Source organism: Heteronotia binoei, chromosome 17 (genome assembly GCF_032191835.1).
Source record: "Heteronotia binoei isolate CCM8104 ecotype False Entrance Well chromosome 17, APGP_CSIRO_Hbin_v1, whole genome shotgun sequence".
Classification (NCBI taxonomy): domain Eukaryota; kingdom Metazoa; phylum Chordata; class Lepidosauria; order Squamata; family Gekkonidae; genus Heteronotia; species Heteronotia binoei.
Genome location: NC_083239.1, coordinates 21,630,682 through 21,647,716, shown reverse-complemented (window position 1 = coordinate 21,647,716; position 17,035 = coordinate 21,630,682). Strand labels below are relative to the sequence as shown.

The 17,035-nt window shown below is 47.0% G+C and overlaps 2 protein-coding genes across 18 annotated transcripts in view; one reads left to right on the top strand and one right to left on the bottom strand.

Annotated features, from left to right (window-relative positions):
• AK2 (adenylate kinase 2) overlaps positions 1-17,035 on the top strand; it is a 436,257-nt gene that overhangs the window by 170,413 nt on the left and 248,809 nt on the right. The gene's annotated exons all lie outside the window — the stretch shown is intronic.
• The window catches only part of MACF1 (microtubule actin crosslinking factor 1), a 414,929-nt gene that overhangs the window by 240,106 nt on the left and 157,788 nt on the right, over positions 1-17,035 (bottom strand). For all 17 annotated transcript variants that reach the window (XM_060258444.1, XM_060258431.1, XM_060258437.1 and 14 more), the window contains 2 exons: positions 10,591-10,668; positions 691-783 (listed from right to left, as the gene is read on the bottom strand). In XM_060258444.1, the coding sequence (XP_060114427.1) occupies positions 691-783; positions 10,591-10,668 (171 nt within the window). The remainder of the gene's footprint in view (positions 1-690; positions 784-10,590; positions 10,669-17,035) is intronic.

Below are 17,035 nucleotides of genomic sequence, written 5' to 3'. Positions count from 1 at the left end.
AGTTTCCTTGATCCACATTCCAGGGGAACCCCCCACACCTCAGCTCCACAAGGATGTTCATCAGCTACCCCAGCTGAACAAAGCAGAGCAAACATTCCAAACATTTTGAATCAGAGCTTCCTTGTAAACTTACTGCACTTTTCAGAGCCTGCTCACAAACTGACTCCATGCACTTCTTTTCCCCCCTTCTCAACATAATACCCAGGCGCCTTATCATCACTGAACAAGTCTACATTTTATTGCCCATGCCAGCCTGAAGCTATCCTAGATAGATGATGGCCATTTTGCAGAATATGCAGCTAATCCCCTCTAACCCAGGTCTTCCTCCTCCCCACCCCCAGGCTCAAGATCCACCTATGGGAGAGCTGCAACCCATTTTGGGCTCCTGACCTGATCCACAGTTCAAAATCCACAGCCTTCCCAGTGAAGCTCAGTGCCAATCTAGGAAACTGCCAAACTCAGTCATCAGTGGATTGATTATGCATATTGCTGGCATGGACATATTCTCCAATGGCCTCCATCTCCATGGCATAGAATATGCTAACTCACCAGCCCCATGGGTAAGCTGAGCAAAATCATTAAAGGTGCACTTTATTATGCAGATGAAAAAGTTGCTGCCAAGACTGCAAACCACACTTTTTTCCTTTCTGCTCGATCTCCATCCCCAGATGAAAGAAGTCAAATCCTTACCTGGAAGTGCAAGATAATCGTCCAGATGAGCCCCAAGGTAAGCTTTGGGTTCCCGTCTGTGATGTCATCATTGCGAATGTTCACCAGTTTCACCTGGAAGGGAACCAAAGTGAAGATGTTTGTGAGCTGGTGAAGGGAAGTATAATTAACCTGAATAAATCAATACATGTGACACCAGCCCAAGTGTTTTCTGCAGCCTCCTCACTTACACCAAAGACTGGACTTAAATGAGTGCAGGAAGCAAAATGCTGGGCGAAAGTCAGGTCCACGCAGCCCAGGACTCTGATGTCAGCCATGGCCAGCCTCTGGGAGCTCACCGGGAGAGGGCTGGATGGCCATGGACTTGCCTTCACTTGCCTCCTCATTCCCAGCCTGGTAACAATCTGGGCCTCTCAGGTAAAACCTGTCCAAGGCCCTGCCCAGCCCCACAACTTTATAAAGTCTCTTAACTGGAGATCAGTTAGGTTCAAGTCCAGTAGCACTTGAGAGACCAACAACATGTTCAGGGTATAAACTTTTGAGAGTCAAAGCTCCCTTCATTGGATGATAGTATCTGACAAAGGAAGCTTTGACTCTCAAAGGCTTATATTGGGGTGGCCAAACTGAGGCTCAAGAGCCACATGTGGCTTTTTCACACATAATGTGTGACTCTCAAAGCCCCCACCATCCTGCTGGCTGGCCTGGAGAAAGCATTTGTAAATAAAGTTTGTTTATAACCTGTCACATACACATCATTCCACATAAGGGGGGGTGGGAGAGAAAAGCCAAAATATTCTGGAATGTGGAATAAATTTTAACAGTAAAATTCATAAAAACAAAAACTTCTACAGTCAAAGGCAATATCAACAAAGAATCAAGGTAGAGAGGGTCAACATTAAATCTCAAGTTTGATCAGAAAATTCCCCCTACAAAATGTTTTAGAGTCGACTCCATACCACAGGGGAAGCTGGAGAAGGCATTTGTCTCTCTAAATCATTTCTCCAAGCCAAGCCAGCCAGTAGTTTGGAGAATGCATTTAAAGTTAAATTTGCTTTCTTTCCACCTCTCCCTCCCCCCTCCCCATCTAGTTGTCTTCCTTCCTTCCTTCCTGCCTGCCTGCCTGCCAGCCCTCAAACATCTGATATTCATGTCTTGTGGCTCTCAAACATCTGACATTTATTCTATGTGGCTCTTACATTAAGCAAGTTTGGCCACCCCTGGCTCATACCCTGAAAAACTTGCTGGTCTCTAAAGTGCTACTGAACTCTACTGCAGACCGACATGGCTACCCTGTAAAACATAATTAGAGATCCTCAGGTTGGAAAGAACTACTCTTCTACCTAGAATTTCTCTTCTACCTAGCTGAGCTTTTTCTGCAGAACTCATAGACACATTGAATACTACTGTTTTTACAGTCATTATTAATTGCTCTTCTCTGCAAAAGTTGTCACAGCAGTGTACCTGGCCCACTAGGGCCAACTGCCATCAGCAGACATCCCTTCACACACCCCATCTCACACCCTTGTCTAACCTGCTTTTAAAAGCCAACAAGGTTCATAATATTTAACCTCATCAGCCACCCCCCACTCCCCTGACCATCTTGAAGTTGCACACTCACTCTGTTGAATTAAGCAGCACCTGAAGAAATTATTCCTTTTGCTGGTCTTAACTTACTAGCGATCGATTCCACTGGACAACTCTCTAGTTCTGTTTTGTTTTGTGAGAAAGAATACATTTCTCTCTCTCCCTCTCTCTCCAATCCTTCCTGTACCTTCATACCATTTTATAAACCCGTTATGTCCTCTCACTACCCCCAATTTGTCTTTTTCATGGCTGCTGTTTTGAATCTCCTCCAAGCCACAGTAATGAAAGATGGCATTGTCTAGGTATATTTTTAATCTCTAAAGTTTCCCAAGCAAGCAGTAAACAAACAGGTATGCAGGGGGCTAGGGTTCTCAGCTCTGGGCTGGGAAATGCCTGGAGAATTTGGGATGGAGTTTGGGGAGAACAGGAGTTGAGGAAAAGGGACCTCAGTGGTGCTTAATGCCATACAGTCGACCTTCCAAAGCAGTCATTTTCTCAAGGGAACTGACCTCGGTCACGTGGAAACCAGTTGTAATTCTAGGAGATCTCCAGTCACCACCCAGAGACTGGCAATGAACACAACTGCTTTGATCCAAATGAGGCCTTCAGTCCATTTAGCCCAGTTTAGTTTACTCTTAATACCAGCAGCAGCTCTCCAAGGTCTTTTCTGAGACCCTTGGAGATGCCAAGGGTTGAAACTCAAGGTATTATATATGTAGACCACTGAGAAAATGTCTCTTCCCTTAAATCAGAAATACCCCACAGCAGGCACTAGCTCTGTTCCCCTCCTCACTGTATGTGCCTCCCCCAGGTTTCTCATTTAACACACACCCTACCCCAAATATGCATTGTGGCTTTTTAAAAAATAGACATTTCTCTAAAGGCCTCTGCCCAAGTATTTCAAAGCACACCATTTAATTTAGATATCACTTATCCCATCAGTACCTTGAATGTTAGCTTTGAAAGATTACAGATCATATAAAATACAAGCCCAAACATGAGTGACCCACGCCCTGCATTATTCAACCAACCCCATTTATAAAACCTCAGACCGCATCTGCCTTAGGGTTTGGCCCGGGAAAGAACACATTACCCACACCTTTTGGCAAGGAACAAAGGAGTCCTACAGGTAAAGGGCACTTTCCAAATTGAAGTGCTAAGACTACCCAAATGCCCTGAAAGGGTGATCAAGTTACATCTTCATGGAGTGTCTGGACTTTCTGGCACAAGCATGAACCAGAATTTCATGTGCAACCACAAACCTCAGGATCAGCATGGGCACAGTTAATTGAGGCTAAAGTTCTTAAGGAACACTTACAACAACTTCTTGTTGTGATGCCCTAGGAAACACGTGGTCATATGACACATGCACTTTGACACTGCAACACCCAGGTGATACCCAGATTGCTCCAGGAGCTGTGTGTCTCTGGGAATTTGTGCCATCACAATCACTATTTAGAGGAGGGAAATGTAGGCACTTCAAGCAGAGATGCTAGCAGTTCCGGCAAGAATGCAGTTCCTGTCTGTTGGAAATGCATTCCTCGTGTCAGATCCTAAAGCCTCGGTGGTCTAAAGTTTTTTCAAGGATATCTCCCTCCTGCACCTGTCTTCCTGCAAGCCTCCCAGTTGTCCTCTCTGCTCCAAATGTGCCTCATCTTTCAAAGGAGGGGAGGAAAGGTACTGTGCGACACCTTGGGTCTGGGAGCTGTCTCTTGCAATGCCCTCTGGGAGAAGACCCTGATTGGCACTTACAGATTTGGAGACCCAGAAGATTTACCTCTTTGCTGTCCCAGAAAGGTGGCATACAGTGGATGCTCCCCATTTCCCACAAGTTCTACAATGCATTCCTCAGGCCCTTATTGGCTGGAAACACAATGTGGAGACCACCACAGACTAAACAATTTCCCTGATGACTTCTTGCTGACTGCTCGAGTCAGCTGACTTCTCTCTGTCACTGCCCTTCCCAACCAGCTGCAAGGACACAAGCAATCCTTGCCTTCTTCTATATCAGGGGTGGCCAAACTGTGGCTCAGGAGCCACATGTGGCTCTTTCACACATATTGTGTGGCTCTCAAAGCCCCCACCACCCCATCAGCCAGCTTGAAAAGGGCATTTGTCTCTTTAGATTCCTTCTCCAAGCCAAGCCAGCCAGTGGCTTGGAGAAAGACAGGTTGCTTACCTGTAACTGTAGATCTTCGAGTGGTCATCTGTGCATTCACACTCATGGGATAGAGCGCCTGCGCCGATCCCCGAATCGGTACCTAAAAAGCCTGGGATTTTTTCGCACTCAGCACCAATGGGCATGTGCAGGCGTCCCAGTGCGCATGCTCGCCGGCACCAGCGCGAGGATCCCGCCAGTTCCTTCCTGACCGCTGGAAGCCCCTATTGGAGGGAGACCGTCAGCAGTGGGGAAGGAGGGCGGGTAGTGTGAATGCACAGATGACCACTCGAAGATCTAGAGTTACAGGTAAGCAACCTATCTTCTTCGTGGTCTCTGTGCTTCACACTCATGGGAGATTAGCAAGCAAGACATACCTGGAGGCGGGAAGATGGTCAACTGGAAGAAACAGCTTGCAGCACCGCAGCTCCCACACAAGTCCTCTGTTGAGCATGCACGTCGAGCGCGTAGTGCTTCATAAAGGCATGCGGAGAGGACCAGGTGGCAGACTTGCAAACATCCGTCAGGAAAACGCGTTTCAGGAACGCCGTCGCCATCGCTCTCGTAGAGTGTCCGCGAATAGGCCCAGGTAACGGCTTCTTAGCCAACAAATAACACAGTTTAATAGTCTCAGTGAGCCATTTCAAAAGCTGCTGAGACGAGATCCTGGAACCTAACTTAGGAGCAGCATAAGAAACAAAAAGCTGCTGGTCCTTACGAAAACTCTTGGAGCGACTTAAATAAAACAATAAAGCACGCTTCACATCTAGAGCATGCAACCTACATTCCTCATCTGAGGAAGGTGTAGGATGAAAAGTGAGCAACCAGACTTCTAAGTTGAGGTGGAACTGAGAAACCACCTTGGGGAGAAAAGAAATATCAGGAGCTAACAACACTCCAGCCTCCTGAAAAACTAGATATGGGTAGTCACAACACATAGCCGTGAGCTCCCCTGCACAGCGTGTTGATGGGATGGCTATCAAAAAAGCAGTCTTCCAAGATAGAAGCTGTAACGAACATGTGGCCATTGGCTCAAAAGGACGTCGAGTCAGCCTGTCCAACACTAAAGTCAAATCCCACAACTGTGGGGGTGATCTCGATGGAGGATGAAGGATGAAGGCTAAACAAACCCTTCAAAAACCTCTTAGAATGAGGGTGTGCAAAAACAGAGCGCCCCTCAACTGTTTCATGGAATGCAGAAATTGCTGCCAAATAAACCTTGATGGACGAAAAAACAAGGCCAGCATTCACCAGAGATAACAAAAACTAAAAAATTACCGACAATCCCACCCTTTGGGGGGAAACTGAGGGATCAACTAAGAACTGCAGAAACCTCCGCCACTTCCTATCATAGGAAGCGCGGGTAGAAAGTTTCCTGCTGTTCAAAAAAACATGTTGGACTCTGCTAGAGAACCCACAGGGTCGATGTTAGCTTCAGGTGGGGCACGTTGTGATGGAGTACATGACCGTCCTGAGCTGACAGAAGGTCCAGTTCCGCCGGAAACTGATAGAAGACCCCCCCTCGCCAGTTGGAGCAGGATCGGTAACCAGTTCTGGTGAGGCCACCAGGGAGTCACCAGGATACAGCATGGTCTCTCTCTTGCGATCTTGTTGACCACCCTCGTCAGTAATGGCAGAGGTGGGAACAGATAAAGGAACCGACCGTCCCACGGGAACAGCAGACCGTCTCCCAACGACTCTGGATCTGAGCCCCCTCTGGAGCAAAACAGAGGACACTTCCGGTTTTCGGCTGTGGCAAAGACATCCACCTGAGGATGCCCCCAGAGCTGAAACACGGGTTGAAGGAAGTGCCACTGTAACTCCCACTTGTGCAGGGAAGCCGCACTCCTGCTGAGGGAGTTTGCTTGCAAGTTGAGGACCCCTTCACAAAGATGTCATGGTCCAGGCACTCCAACCACAGATCCAGCGCCAGCGCACAAAGCCGTCGAGAGACTGTCCCTCCCTTCCTGTTGATGTAACACAGGGCAGTGGTATTGTCTGTTAGCAGAGCAACAATCTTCCCCGCCACTATGGGGCGGAAAGACTGAAGAGCAAAGTGAACGCCAGCAGTTCCAAGTAATTTATTTGGCAGTGAGTCAATTTCAAAGGCCAAGAACCCCCCCCACACACACAGATCGTCCACGTGGGTCCCCCAACCCTATAAAGACGCATCTGTTGTGATAGTCACCATTGGTGCAGGTAGATGGAAGGAAGCTCCCTGACAAATGTTGTCCTTTGACTTCCACCACTGCAGTGTTTGAAGTGTCACAGGTGGAATTACAAACCTCTTTCGAGGTGAGTCCCGTAACGGGCAAAACTGACGAAGAAACCAAAGCTGTAGGCCTCTCATCCTCAGCTTCGCAAAGAGCAGAACACTTGTAGTCGCAGAAGTGATGGTCCTTGCTGAGACGTTGACCATGTGCTTTGTTGCAGCCAGTTGTTGTTTGGCTACAGCAAAGCCTTCCTTCTGCAACTTCTTTGCAGCTGACCTCTTCTCCTCACTCAGGAAAGACAGGAGGGGGGTTAGTTGTTCCCACACTGAGTATTGGTATCTAGCCATGCATGCGGCATAGTTAGATACCCTTACTCCTAGCGCCCCAGCAGAGTAGAACTTCCTCCCGACATTATCCAGCTTCTTTCCCTCCTTATCTGAAGGAGAGGAGTGCGTCTTGCGGGCCTTCGACGAGGAGGAAACGACCACCAAATTTGGCTTTGGGTGTGTAAAGAGGAACTCAGCCCCGGACTCTTGGACATGGTACATATGGTCCAACCTTCTCAATGACACAGGTGTAGAAGCAGGCTTCGCCCAGGGCTCCTTCACCGCCTGTAGGATGACCTTCGTCACCAACAGGGCAACCGCTGTAGACGTATCCCGTTGCATGATGTCGAACACGTTATCGTCTACAACGGGCTGTGGCTGTGTCACTAGAAGCGAAAGGGAGAGTGCCATCCTCTTCACCAGGTCCCCATACGACTTCAGATCCTCCGATGGTGAGATGGGAAGATCCTCACCCATATGAGACACTGGGGAAGGTTCCAAAGCCCGGTCCAGATCATCGGTACCAACCTCGGAGTCCGACGATGAAGACTCTCTGTATAGAGAACGTTCTGAGAGCACCGGAGTAGACTCTCTGACGGGCAACTGGATCAACACTGATGACCGAGGTTGGACTTCCTCCACCACCATGCCATGTCTGTCAGGCAGGACAGAGATCAATGCCGAAGGACGCCATCTAGAATGTTGAGACAGCCTGTACATGTGGGATACCTCGGACTGCTGGTCCCAGTCTGCGAACTTGCGAGAAGGGTACCATTGGTACGGTGGGTAGGGATAAGCGTAAGGAGGCCATTGGTGCTGCTCCCATGGTGGAAGCGGTGGGAGGCGATAAGCTACTGTAGTTGGTTCCAGCTCTCTCCGGCCTCTTGCCTAATCCATCGGTGCCGAAGGCTCCATCGGCGCCGACACCTCCACCTTTGAGACCGAGTCACTCTCACTGTGATGCCTGGACCCTGAAAAGTGGGAGCGCTGAGTCAGGTCGATCTTGTGCTCCGATGCCGATAGGCGCAGCTGCGAAGCACTGCCTCTCGACACCGAAGGGCTATGACGTGGGGATGCCAAGATCTTCCTCAGTGGAGCTGTCGATGTCGAAGTGACATGCGAAGGGGTGCGGGATGGTCTCTTCTTCCACTTCTCCTTCGATTTCACCCTCTTTGGCGCAGATGATCGGGTCCCCGAGTCATCCCAACACCTCTTAGCTGGGGTGTCCACTGACCCTTCAGAAGGCCGTTTCGTGGAATGCCCGTGCTCAACCGGCATCTCGGTCCTGATTGGCGAAGTCTCAGCCGATGTGACCATCGGGGCCGCGGCCTCACCTATTGGTACCGACGGGCCCCATGCCATCTTTTGGGGACGAAGTGCTGACTCGACCAAAGCCGCCGAAAGCCTCGCTGCTCGATTCTTACGAGTTTGTTTGGAGAAACTCAGACAGTGTGCACAAGAATCAACGCAATATCCCTCGCCCAGACAGAGGAGACAGAGGGAATAGCTGTCGGGGGGGGGGCAATCTTCTTCCCACAGGAGCAGCACCTCTTTAAAAAAAAAAGTCTTTCCATAGATGCCCAGGAAAAAACCCCACCCAGGAAAGTCTCTGGGGGAGAAAACACAGGGGAAAAACTGAGCCCCGAAGGGCAAGTCCAACAAACTTTTTTTTAAACAACACTAACTATCTAACAACTAACTAACTAACTACACTAAGAAAATAACAAACGGGCTATATACAACAGGCAAAAAAAGCAATCCAAGATTACTTTACCAACCGGGGAAACGAAAGGAGATCCTCTCAGGGCAGCGGTCAGAAAGGAACTGGCGGGATCCTTGTGCTGGCGCCGGCAAGCATGTGCACTGGGACGCCTGCGCATGCCTGTTGGTGCCGAGCACGAAAAAATCCCAGGCTTTTTGGGTACCAATTCGGGGATCGGTGCAGGCGCTCTATCCCATGAGTGTGAAGCACAGAGACCACAAAGAAGATTGTATTTTAAGTTAAAGTTGCTTTCTTTCCAAATCTCCTTCCTTCCTTCCCTCCCTCCCTCAAACATCTAACATTCATGTCTTGCAGCTCTCAAACATCTGATGTTTATTCTATATGGCTGTTTCATTAAGCAAGTTTGGCCACACCTGTTCTATATAAATCTGCAAATAAATAAAATAAATGCATATAACAGAATGCTATGTAATCATTTTCATGTAAAAAAACCAACATGCATTACAGATTGTTTTACTAATATAGCCAGCAATCCTCATCCAAAGACTATTTCATCAACCAGTAAAGGAGATCTACAGCCATTTGCCTATTAAACCATATATTACATTAATTAAGGATTATTTCAGTAGAGTAGCAGATTATTCTCTACAACAATATGGGCAACAATCTGTAAGAAGGTGGATTAAACCACCATCATAAAAGGTAATACTATCAGATTTTAAAAAAGGAAAGTCAATGAAGAAGTCAGCTGCAATATTGTTATATTGCATTATTTTGTTCAAACCTCAGAGGGTAATAATACAATCAGACAAGAATGCTAATTTTGATAGTGGAGGGAGTTCTGTGCTCGTTGTTTTATGTCTTCTTATTTTATGCTACTTTTAGTTTGTGTGTCATAGATTAACTGGGAGCCACTTCGAAGAATGCATTTATTCTGAAGATGGGCTACGAAATGTATTTATTTTATCAATCAATTAAAAAGAGAGAGATTTTCAAAACCAAGTGCCCTAAAAATAAACCAAGATATCAGTGAATTTTAAAACCCGAAACAAAAACATTTCTTAGGTGGAGGACATTTAAAACGTCTCACCCACCCATTCTGCATGTTGCTACCAGAAGGCCTAGGAATTCCCAGATCGCCCAACATTGAAATCTGAAAAGAGCTTGAAAGCTGCCTGCCCCCTCCCAGCAATTACAGTGTTTGTAATATTTCTGCACACAATGTGCCTCAACAAGCATTTGTGAACAATCTTCTTTGTCCTTGGGGAGTGGGGCATGGATCAAGATGGGGAAATGTCTGAGTGGGGGAAAACTGCCAAATGCCTTCAGCAAAACTCCACTGCTTTTTGTTTAAAAACGGGGGGCTATTAAGCTGTTCACACTCTCCAGGGTAGGGCACGTGCCTCTATCCAAGCCTCATAAATCTCATCCCTCTGCTCATCACCTTCATTCTTTTAGGGGCGTGTTGAGACAGAACAGATAGGAAAAGACAGCTCTGCCAGAGTCAGTGGGCAGGAGTTTCACCACCAAATGCTGAACCCCCCTCTGGGCTACACTTCTCTGGCATGGAGACAATAAAAAGGCCATATTTTAAGGGCTTCCAGGAGTACAAGATTTTTTTGCTTCACACTGACTCTCAAATTGAAGCTGGGTCTTTCTGAGCATCCATGTAAGGTGGATTCTCTGGCAATAGTCCCTGCCAAGATCCCTCACCTCCCAAACCCCACTACTGCCAGGCTCTGCCCCCAAATCTTCAGGAATTTCCCAAACCACAAAGTCACCTCATGGGATTCAGGGCTGCTATATTAGCCACAACCAGTGGAGAAACTTTGTGAGATATATTGGGTGGCACAGAAGAGAAGACACAGCAAAGAAAAGATGCCCAAGAAACACTAAAAGGGAGATGTGGGATCTTACCTGTCGCTGCTTCAGGAAGTCGAGGGCAATCTGCACATTCTGTAGTCGGTGGAACCGCATCCGGCCCTTCTCTCGGGGCTGTAAGGCAGAGACCACAGCTTCATTTCAACCATCCCACCAAAAAAGCACATTCACTTATCTCAGGGTGGCCCCTCCATCACTCAGAAAATACATGAATCTATTGAGGAGGTGTCCTGGTTCCCTTCCCTAAGATTTCAAGCTGCCAGCTAATATTCTTTCTAGCAAAGGTCCTGGTTGCTTAGCCAAAATGCAACCTCCTCACATGTAAGTTGCTAGGCCACGTGCCTTTGGTGTATAACACAAAACAAAAACTACAGGAAGCAGGCCAGGAAAGAGCAAGAGAGAGAAATCTGTCAGTGAGTCATGGCAACTGTCCCAATTTCATTTGATACTGCCCTTGTAGTACGAAACCAACCACCCTCACATATGGAAGACAAGTCTGTCAGTAGCTACTAGCCGTGGTGATTAAAAGGAACCTCCCTATTCATAGACAGTAAACCATCAAATATCAGTGCCAGGAGGCAATATAGGGTAGAAGGGAGACCTCAGCCTCTATGCCCTGTCGCTGGGTCTTCCAGAGGAACTGCTTAGCCATGCTGTAAGACAGAGTGCTGAACTAGAGGGGCCATCGGTCTGATCCAGCAGGGCTCTGTTTTTATACAGAGGGTCTCTTTAAAACATAATGCACAAGAGGCACACCATTTGCTTCTACCCACTTCAAGTTAGAAGAGGTTATACCCCACTTTTCCCTGCTTTAAAGAGTCTCAAAGTGGCTTACAATCTCCTTCCCTTTCTCCCCTCACAGCAGTCCCCCTGTGAAACAGGTGGGGCTGACAGAGTTCTGCAGGAGCGGGAAATCAAACCTGGTTCTCCAAATTCGAATCCACCGTTCTTCATCACTACACCGTCCTGGCTCTCACCACAGGCCCACAACTCAGCCTCTGCCTCCAAAGACTACCCTGTGCCCCTTCTTTCAGGCGCTCTCAAGACAGCTATGCTTGCATTGGGCCTTACAGAAGAAACTTTGGAGGGCAGGTTGTGGAGCACACAGCCCACATTCAGCCAAGCAAGCCTGACTTCAAGCAATTCAGTAGTCTGAGCCAACTGAGCTTAACAGTGAGTTGCAAACATAATACAAGAATAAGAACAGACATAGCAGCAAGTACCTAGTAACTGTACATGCCCAACAACTGAAATCTTACCACAAAAGGGGGCACCTTTTGGGGGGGCGGGGCGGGAGACTTAGAGTTTTCAAGGCACAAGATGAACAGAGGTGTTTTGCCATTGTCTGCCTTTGTATAGCAGCCCCAGACTTCCTTGGTGGTCTCCCATCCAAGTATGAACCAGGGCCAACCCTCCTTAGCTTCCAAGAACAGGCTTGCCTGGGCCATTCCATACCCTAGGACAAAACAACAGTCTTTAAACAGAAGACTCAAATAAAAATAGGAAGGATGGGGACTGGAGAAGCTGTAGGATACAGGGAGCATCATCTGTATTTTATCTCCCTAGAAGACAAGAGAAAACTACTGCTTTATAGATCAGGGTTTGGGGCCAGCCCATGACCTTCTGCTCTTGCACTGTATGCTGTCCCCAAATCCCCACAGAGGATGCTGGGATTTGGCAAGAGACACTGAGCAATCTCTCCACCCCGTGGGTTAGCTCGGATTGCCCATAAAATCATGCAAGCCCAAGCCTGTACTTGGCTTTAGGCACAAGCCAAAAAGATCTTGGCCCGGTGTGGTCCAGGCTTGCTCCTCATCATGCCTTTAAAGTTATATTTGTGATCTGTATATTTTTGTTGAAATCATCTATTTTTAAAATATGTGTCTTTCATTTTGCAGATATACTGAGGGTATGGTACAGTCTAATCTCATTAGATCTCATAAACCAAGGAGGGTCAGGTACTTGGACGGGAGACCACCAATGAAGGCACTGCAGGAGAAGGAACTGGTTAACCACCTCTGCTTCTCACTTGCCTTGAAAGCCCCTTGCTGGGGCCACCATAAGTCAGTTGTGTCTCGATGACACAAACATACATTCATTTCATAAGCTGCTTGCAGCCCCCAATATGGTGAGGAGGGAAGCAGAACAGTCAAATATGAGGTAAAAGACCCCCAAAAGACAGCTGAGCCCAGGACTCTGATGTCTTTCAGCTGATCCTGCTAGAGCCCTGCCTGCACCCTCACAGCTCCTGCCCAAGTGAAGCTGCAGCATAGAGGAAGAGGAAAAGATAATCACCCAGAATGACAAAGACATACAGAGAAAAGGCAACGCTACGTTGATTGAAGCAGGAGAAGGGGGGCACCCTCGGAAGCAACAGCCAAGAGTCCCAGCCATATAGATAACACAGCACGTTTTATTAACACAACTATTTTTAACTCCTTTAATCACCAAAGGACTTTAGAAAGGCAGGAAGCTACCCTGTTCAAATACCTATCCCCAGAGCAAGGGATATGGCAGATGCTCTCCTTGTGAAAGGACCTTCTGCCTGGAGGGCCTTTAAATCCAGAACTGCTCTCCCACTGCCCCAACCCCACCTTTCCAATGGGATGCAAATTCCCTTCAATCCTCTGCAGAGGTCAGGCAGAGAGATCCACACGCAGGCAGAGCAATTAGCATGCAGCATTCATCGCTAGTCTTTGGCTACAAAGGTGCAGGCACACAACACCCTTGGTGCAGTGGTTTTGTCTCTCCATGCAGAGAGGGCCATTAGATCAGCCTCCTAACCTTTCCTATATTCATAAAAGGTTATGTCCAGGGGCGGGGGGGGGGGGGAAGAGACCTGGCACTGCCATGGGTTTGAGTGTACATGTACATGTGCCCACACGGGTATGTGCCCATGCTTGTGTCCACGTGTACATACAAAACGTTTAAGCTAATGGTCTCTGGTTACAAGTGTGGGAATATCACACTTTTTGAAGAAGTGCACAGGAACTCCAGCAAACGGATGATCATGCACTCACACCATGGTGGGTTAGTATTCCTTCCACATTCAGCGACTGACACCAGCGTAGGCGCAGAGATAATCCAGTGAAAGTTCAGATACACACCTCCCTGATAGAAACTCACCCCATGCCACTTTGGGCAGGGTGGATAATACACAGTTTTGCACCTTGAGTGAATAAAGCTGAAGTTAGTTTTTATTCATTGGTAGTCCTTAAAGAGCCCCATGGTGCAGAGCGGTAAGCTACAGTACTTCAGTCCAAGCTCTGTTCATGATCTGAGTTTGATCCCAGCAGAAGCTGGGTTCAGGTAGCCGGCTCAGGTAGCTGACTCAGCTTTCCATCCTTCTGAGGTCAGTAAAATGGGTACCCAGCTTGCTGGGGGGGAAGTGTAGATGACTGGGAAAGGCAATGGCAAACCACCCGTAAAAAAAGTCTGCCAAGAAAATGTCATGATGTGACATCATCCCGTGGATTGGTAATGACTTGGTGCTTGCACAGGGGACTACCTTTACCTTTTTAGTCCTGAGATTTTAAATGGTGACCTTTTATGTGTTTATAACTGTAGTTTTATTTATATTGTATGCTGTCTTGAGTTCCACAAGGTAGAAAGGCAGCAAATGAATGTTTTAAATAAAGAAAATATACATTAAAAAAAAAAGTTGCCAAGCTTAACTTGTGCTGGCCTGAGGATGTCGGGAAAACTCCCAGTGTCCTTGCAAACTATACAGAACTATTCAAGAAGGCTTTTTGTTGTGCAGGGAATAAGGTTGTATTGCACAAAATAATTTTACAATCTTGCTTGGATAAAGGATTAAGGGCTACATTGCTGTGTTTCACTTATTCTAAGTAGGATCCTATTTATGTGATTTCTGTACCACTTTATGGTCATGTGTAAACATGACCATAGATCTTTCTGGTGCTTCCAAGACTGCTAAAATCCTAATGCATTCGTTACTGAATGCCCCATTTTTGTAATTGTTCCGACCCATTAAGTGTAATCTGCCTTCACTCCCTGTGAGAAAGGCAGACTATAAATAATGTAAATGAGTAAACTTGAAGGTGAAATTTTATAGGGTTGCATAACATATTTATAGCTGAGAGCAAGTGAGGGGACAGGGCAAGGATTCATGTTTTCACATGATTCTCTCTCAGGAACTATGAGATCTAGAAAGATGCATTTTTGAAAAGCTTTGTTGCCCCTCTGAACTTCTGACCATCCTCTTCTTTCGCCCAAACTTTTCCCTTCTGCTCTGGGTGCCTGAGATCAACTAGTACCAAGACTGCATGTACATGAACAGCATGCACACAGTACCATAAGGACACTAGATTCTTTGGCATAAGATGCCCCACTGAAGATGCACATGCAGGACAGGTGACTGAGGCCAGACGGCTGTGTAAGGTTGCCTTCCACACCATACAATCCCCTTTCAATATGACTTTATTTCCAGGAGATTAACTACCTCCCTCACCCTAACAAAAGCTGTAACTTGGAAGTCAGTCCCAACAGCTTTCAATGGAACTTTATTTCCATTCCAAAAGCTGTGGGTCATTGAATTCTAAATGGAAAGAACAAATTGCAATTGGTGAAACAACAATGACCATGGAAGATCATTTTACAGCTGGGGGGGAGGGTTTCCAACTCCAGCATAGGAAATTCCTGGAGATTCTGGGGTGGTGCCTGGGGAAAGTGGAGTCTTGAGAGGGGAGGGAACTCTTTGGGGATGTAATATCACTCTAGGACTTCCATTTCTTCTAAATTCTGCAGTGTACTATAGAGTCTATTCTCTGAAACAGCCAGTTCATCCAGGGGGAATTTTGTAATCTGGAGGTCCATTGTAATTCCAGGAAAACTCTAGGCCTTAACTCGAAGTTGGCAGTGCTGGGAAAGCACCAGTTTTCCTAGATTCACAACAGAAACCCCAGACATACATCCCAACAAACCAAACATTAGCTCAGCTGTCAGTCTTCCCCCCGCCTCAAGGTTCAAACTCTGTCTTCTTTTATTATTGTGTTGCACAAATATGTGTTTTTCCCTTCATATGTCACCTTACTAATTAAAAGAGAAGTCTGTATTTTAATTGCAAAACTGCTCCAGGGACTGGGAGAAAGGGTTCTCTGCGATGTCACAGGGGATGGCAGCCGATCAGAACCAACCACAGCTAGCTTCTGCAGCTGACTTGGCCAAACCATTTTTACCAGAATCTAACTCTGGAGAGAAAAGGCATGGCAGCAAACTTGCTTTGCTGTGCTTACAGGAGAAGAAGTCTGTTTAGAATGTTTAATTAACCAACTTTTCTTTTCCTGCTTCTTTGATTTGATACTGTTGTTGTTATGCCAACAAAGGTTCTGTGACTGTGCATGTGCTTCCATGAGCTGCCACACTCATCTAAAAACACTGGGACCGATTTTTCACTCACCTTACGCCACTCTGATGCTCCTCTTCTCAGCGGGGCTCTCATCCGATTTCACACTATCTGCCCCGAGGCTGCAGCAAGTGTCAGCGTTTTCACACAGCAAACAGAAACCGCTAAAAACCAGTTTCTGTTTGCTGTGCAAAAATGCCAATACTTGCTGCAGCTCCAGGGCAAATAGCATGAAATCGGACTAGAGCCCCACTGAGAAGAGGAGCATCAGAGCAGTGTAAGGTGAGTGGGAAATCGGTCCGAGTCTGTTTTCAGTGCAAGTGAGAGTGCAACCCATGGACACTTTAGTCAAACTAACTGTTCTCAGACTCACTGGATGGAGCTGGAGTGTGCAGATCCATTCTGCTAGCAGAGGCAATTTGCTCTGGCAGATCCAACCCATTACCTGCAATATGGAGCTAATACAAGACTGCATTACAGGCTTGCAGTAATACTGCATGTGAGGTTGCTTTGAACTTGGGAATTATTATGCTAAGCAGAATTAGTATTAATTCCTGACTCTCAAAAGCTTATGCCCTGAAATTCTTGCTAGTCTCTATGGTGCTACAGCACTCAAATATAATTGTTTTACTGCAGACCCTCTGAAACTATTAATTCCACCATTCCTCAACAGATACCCCAGCCACGCCTGGATTATCGGACTGCGCCCCAATGTCAGCAACTGCCAACTCTGGTCTCAAAGGCCATCGACATACTCCATCACCATCCTCCTCCTCACAGTCTTCACTGCTTGTGCGACACCAGGATGGCCCTCTCACCAAGCGAAGGCTCTTCTGCCCAGCAGGGTCCTTTGGCTAACAGGCATGGCAGACAAACAACACCAAAGGGAAGAAACGGCAAACCCAAAGAAACAAAATGCAGCAGGCACAAAATGCACAGGAGGAGGATGAAAAAGGAGGCCAAAAAAAATGGTCTCCTTTGCCCTCCATGCTCCAGGGTTGTTTTTTAAAAGTGAACACATGGTTTATCCCAGATCTTTCCACTGCAAGTATTCTCAACAAGTAAAGGGCAGAACATCTGATGACTCTTCCAGTTCAAGATAAATATTGAATATGG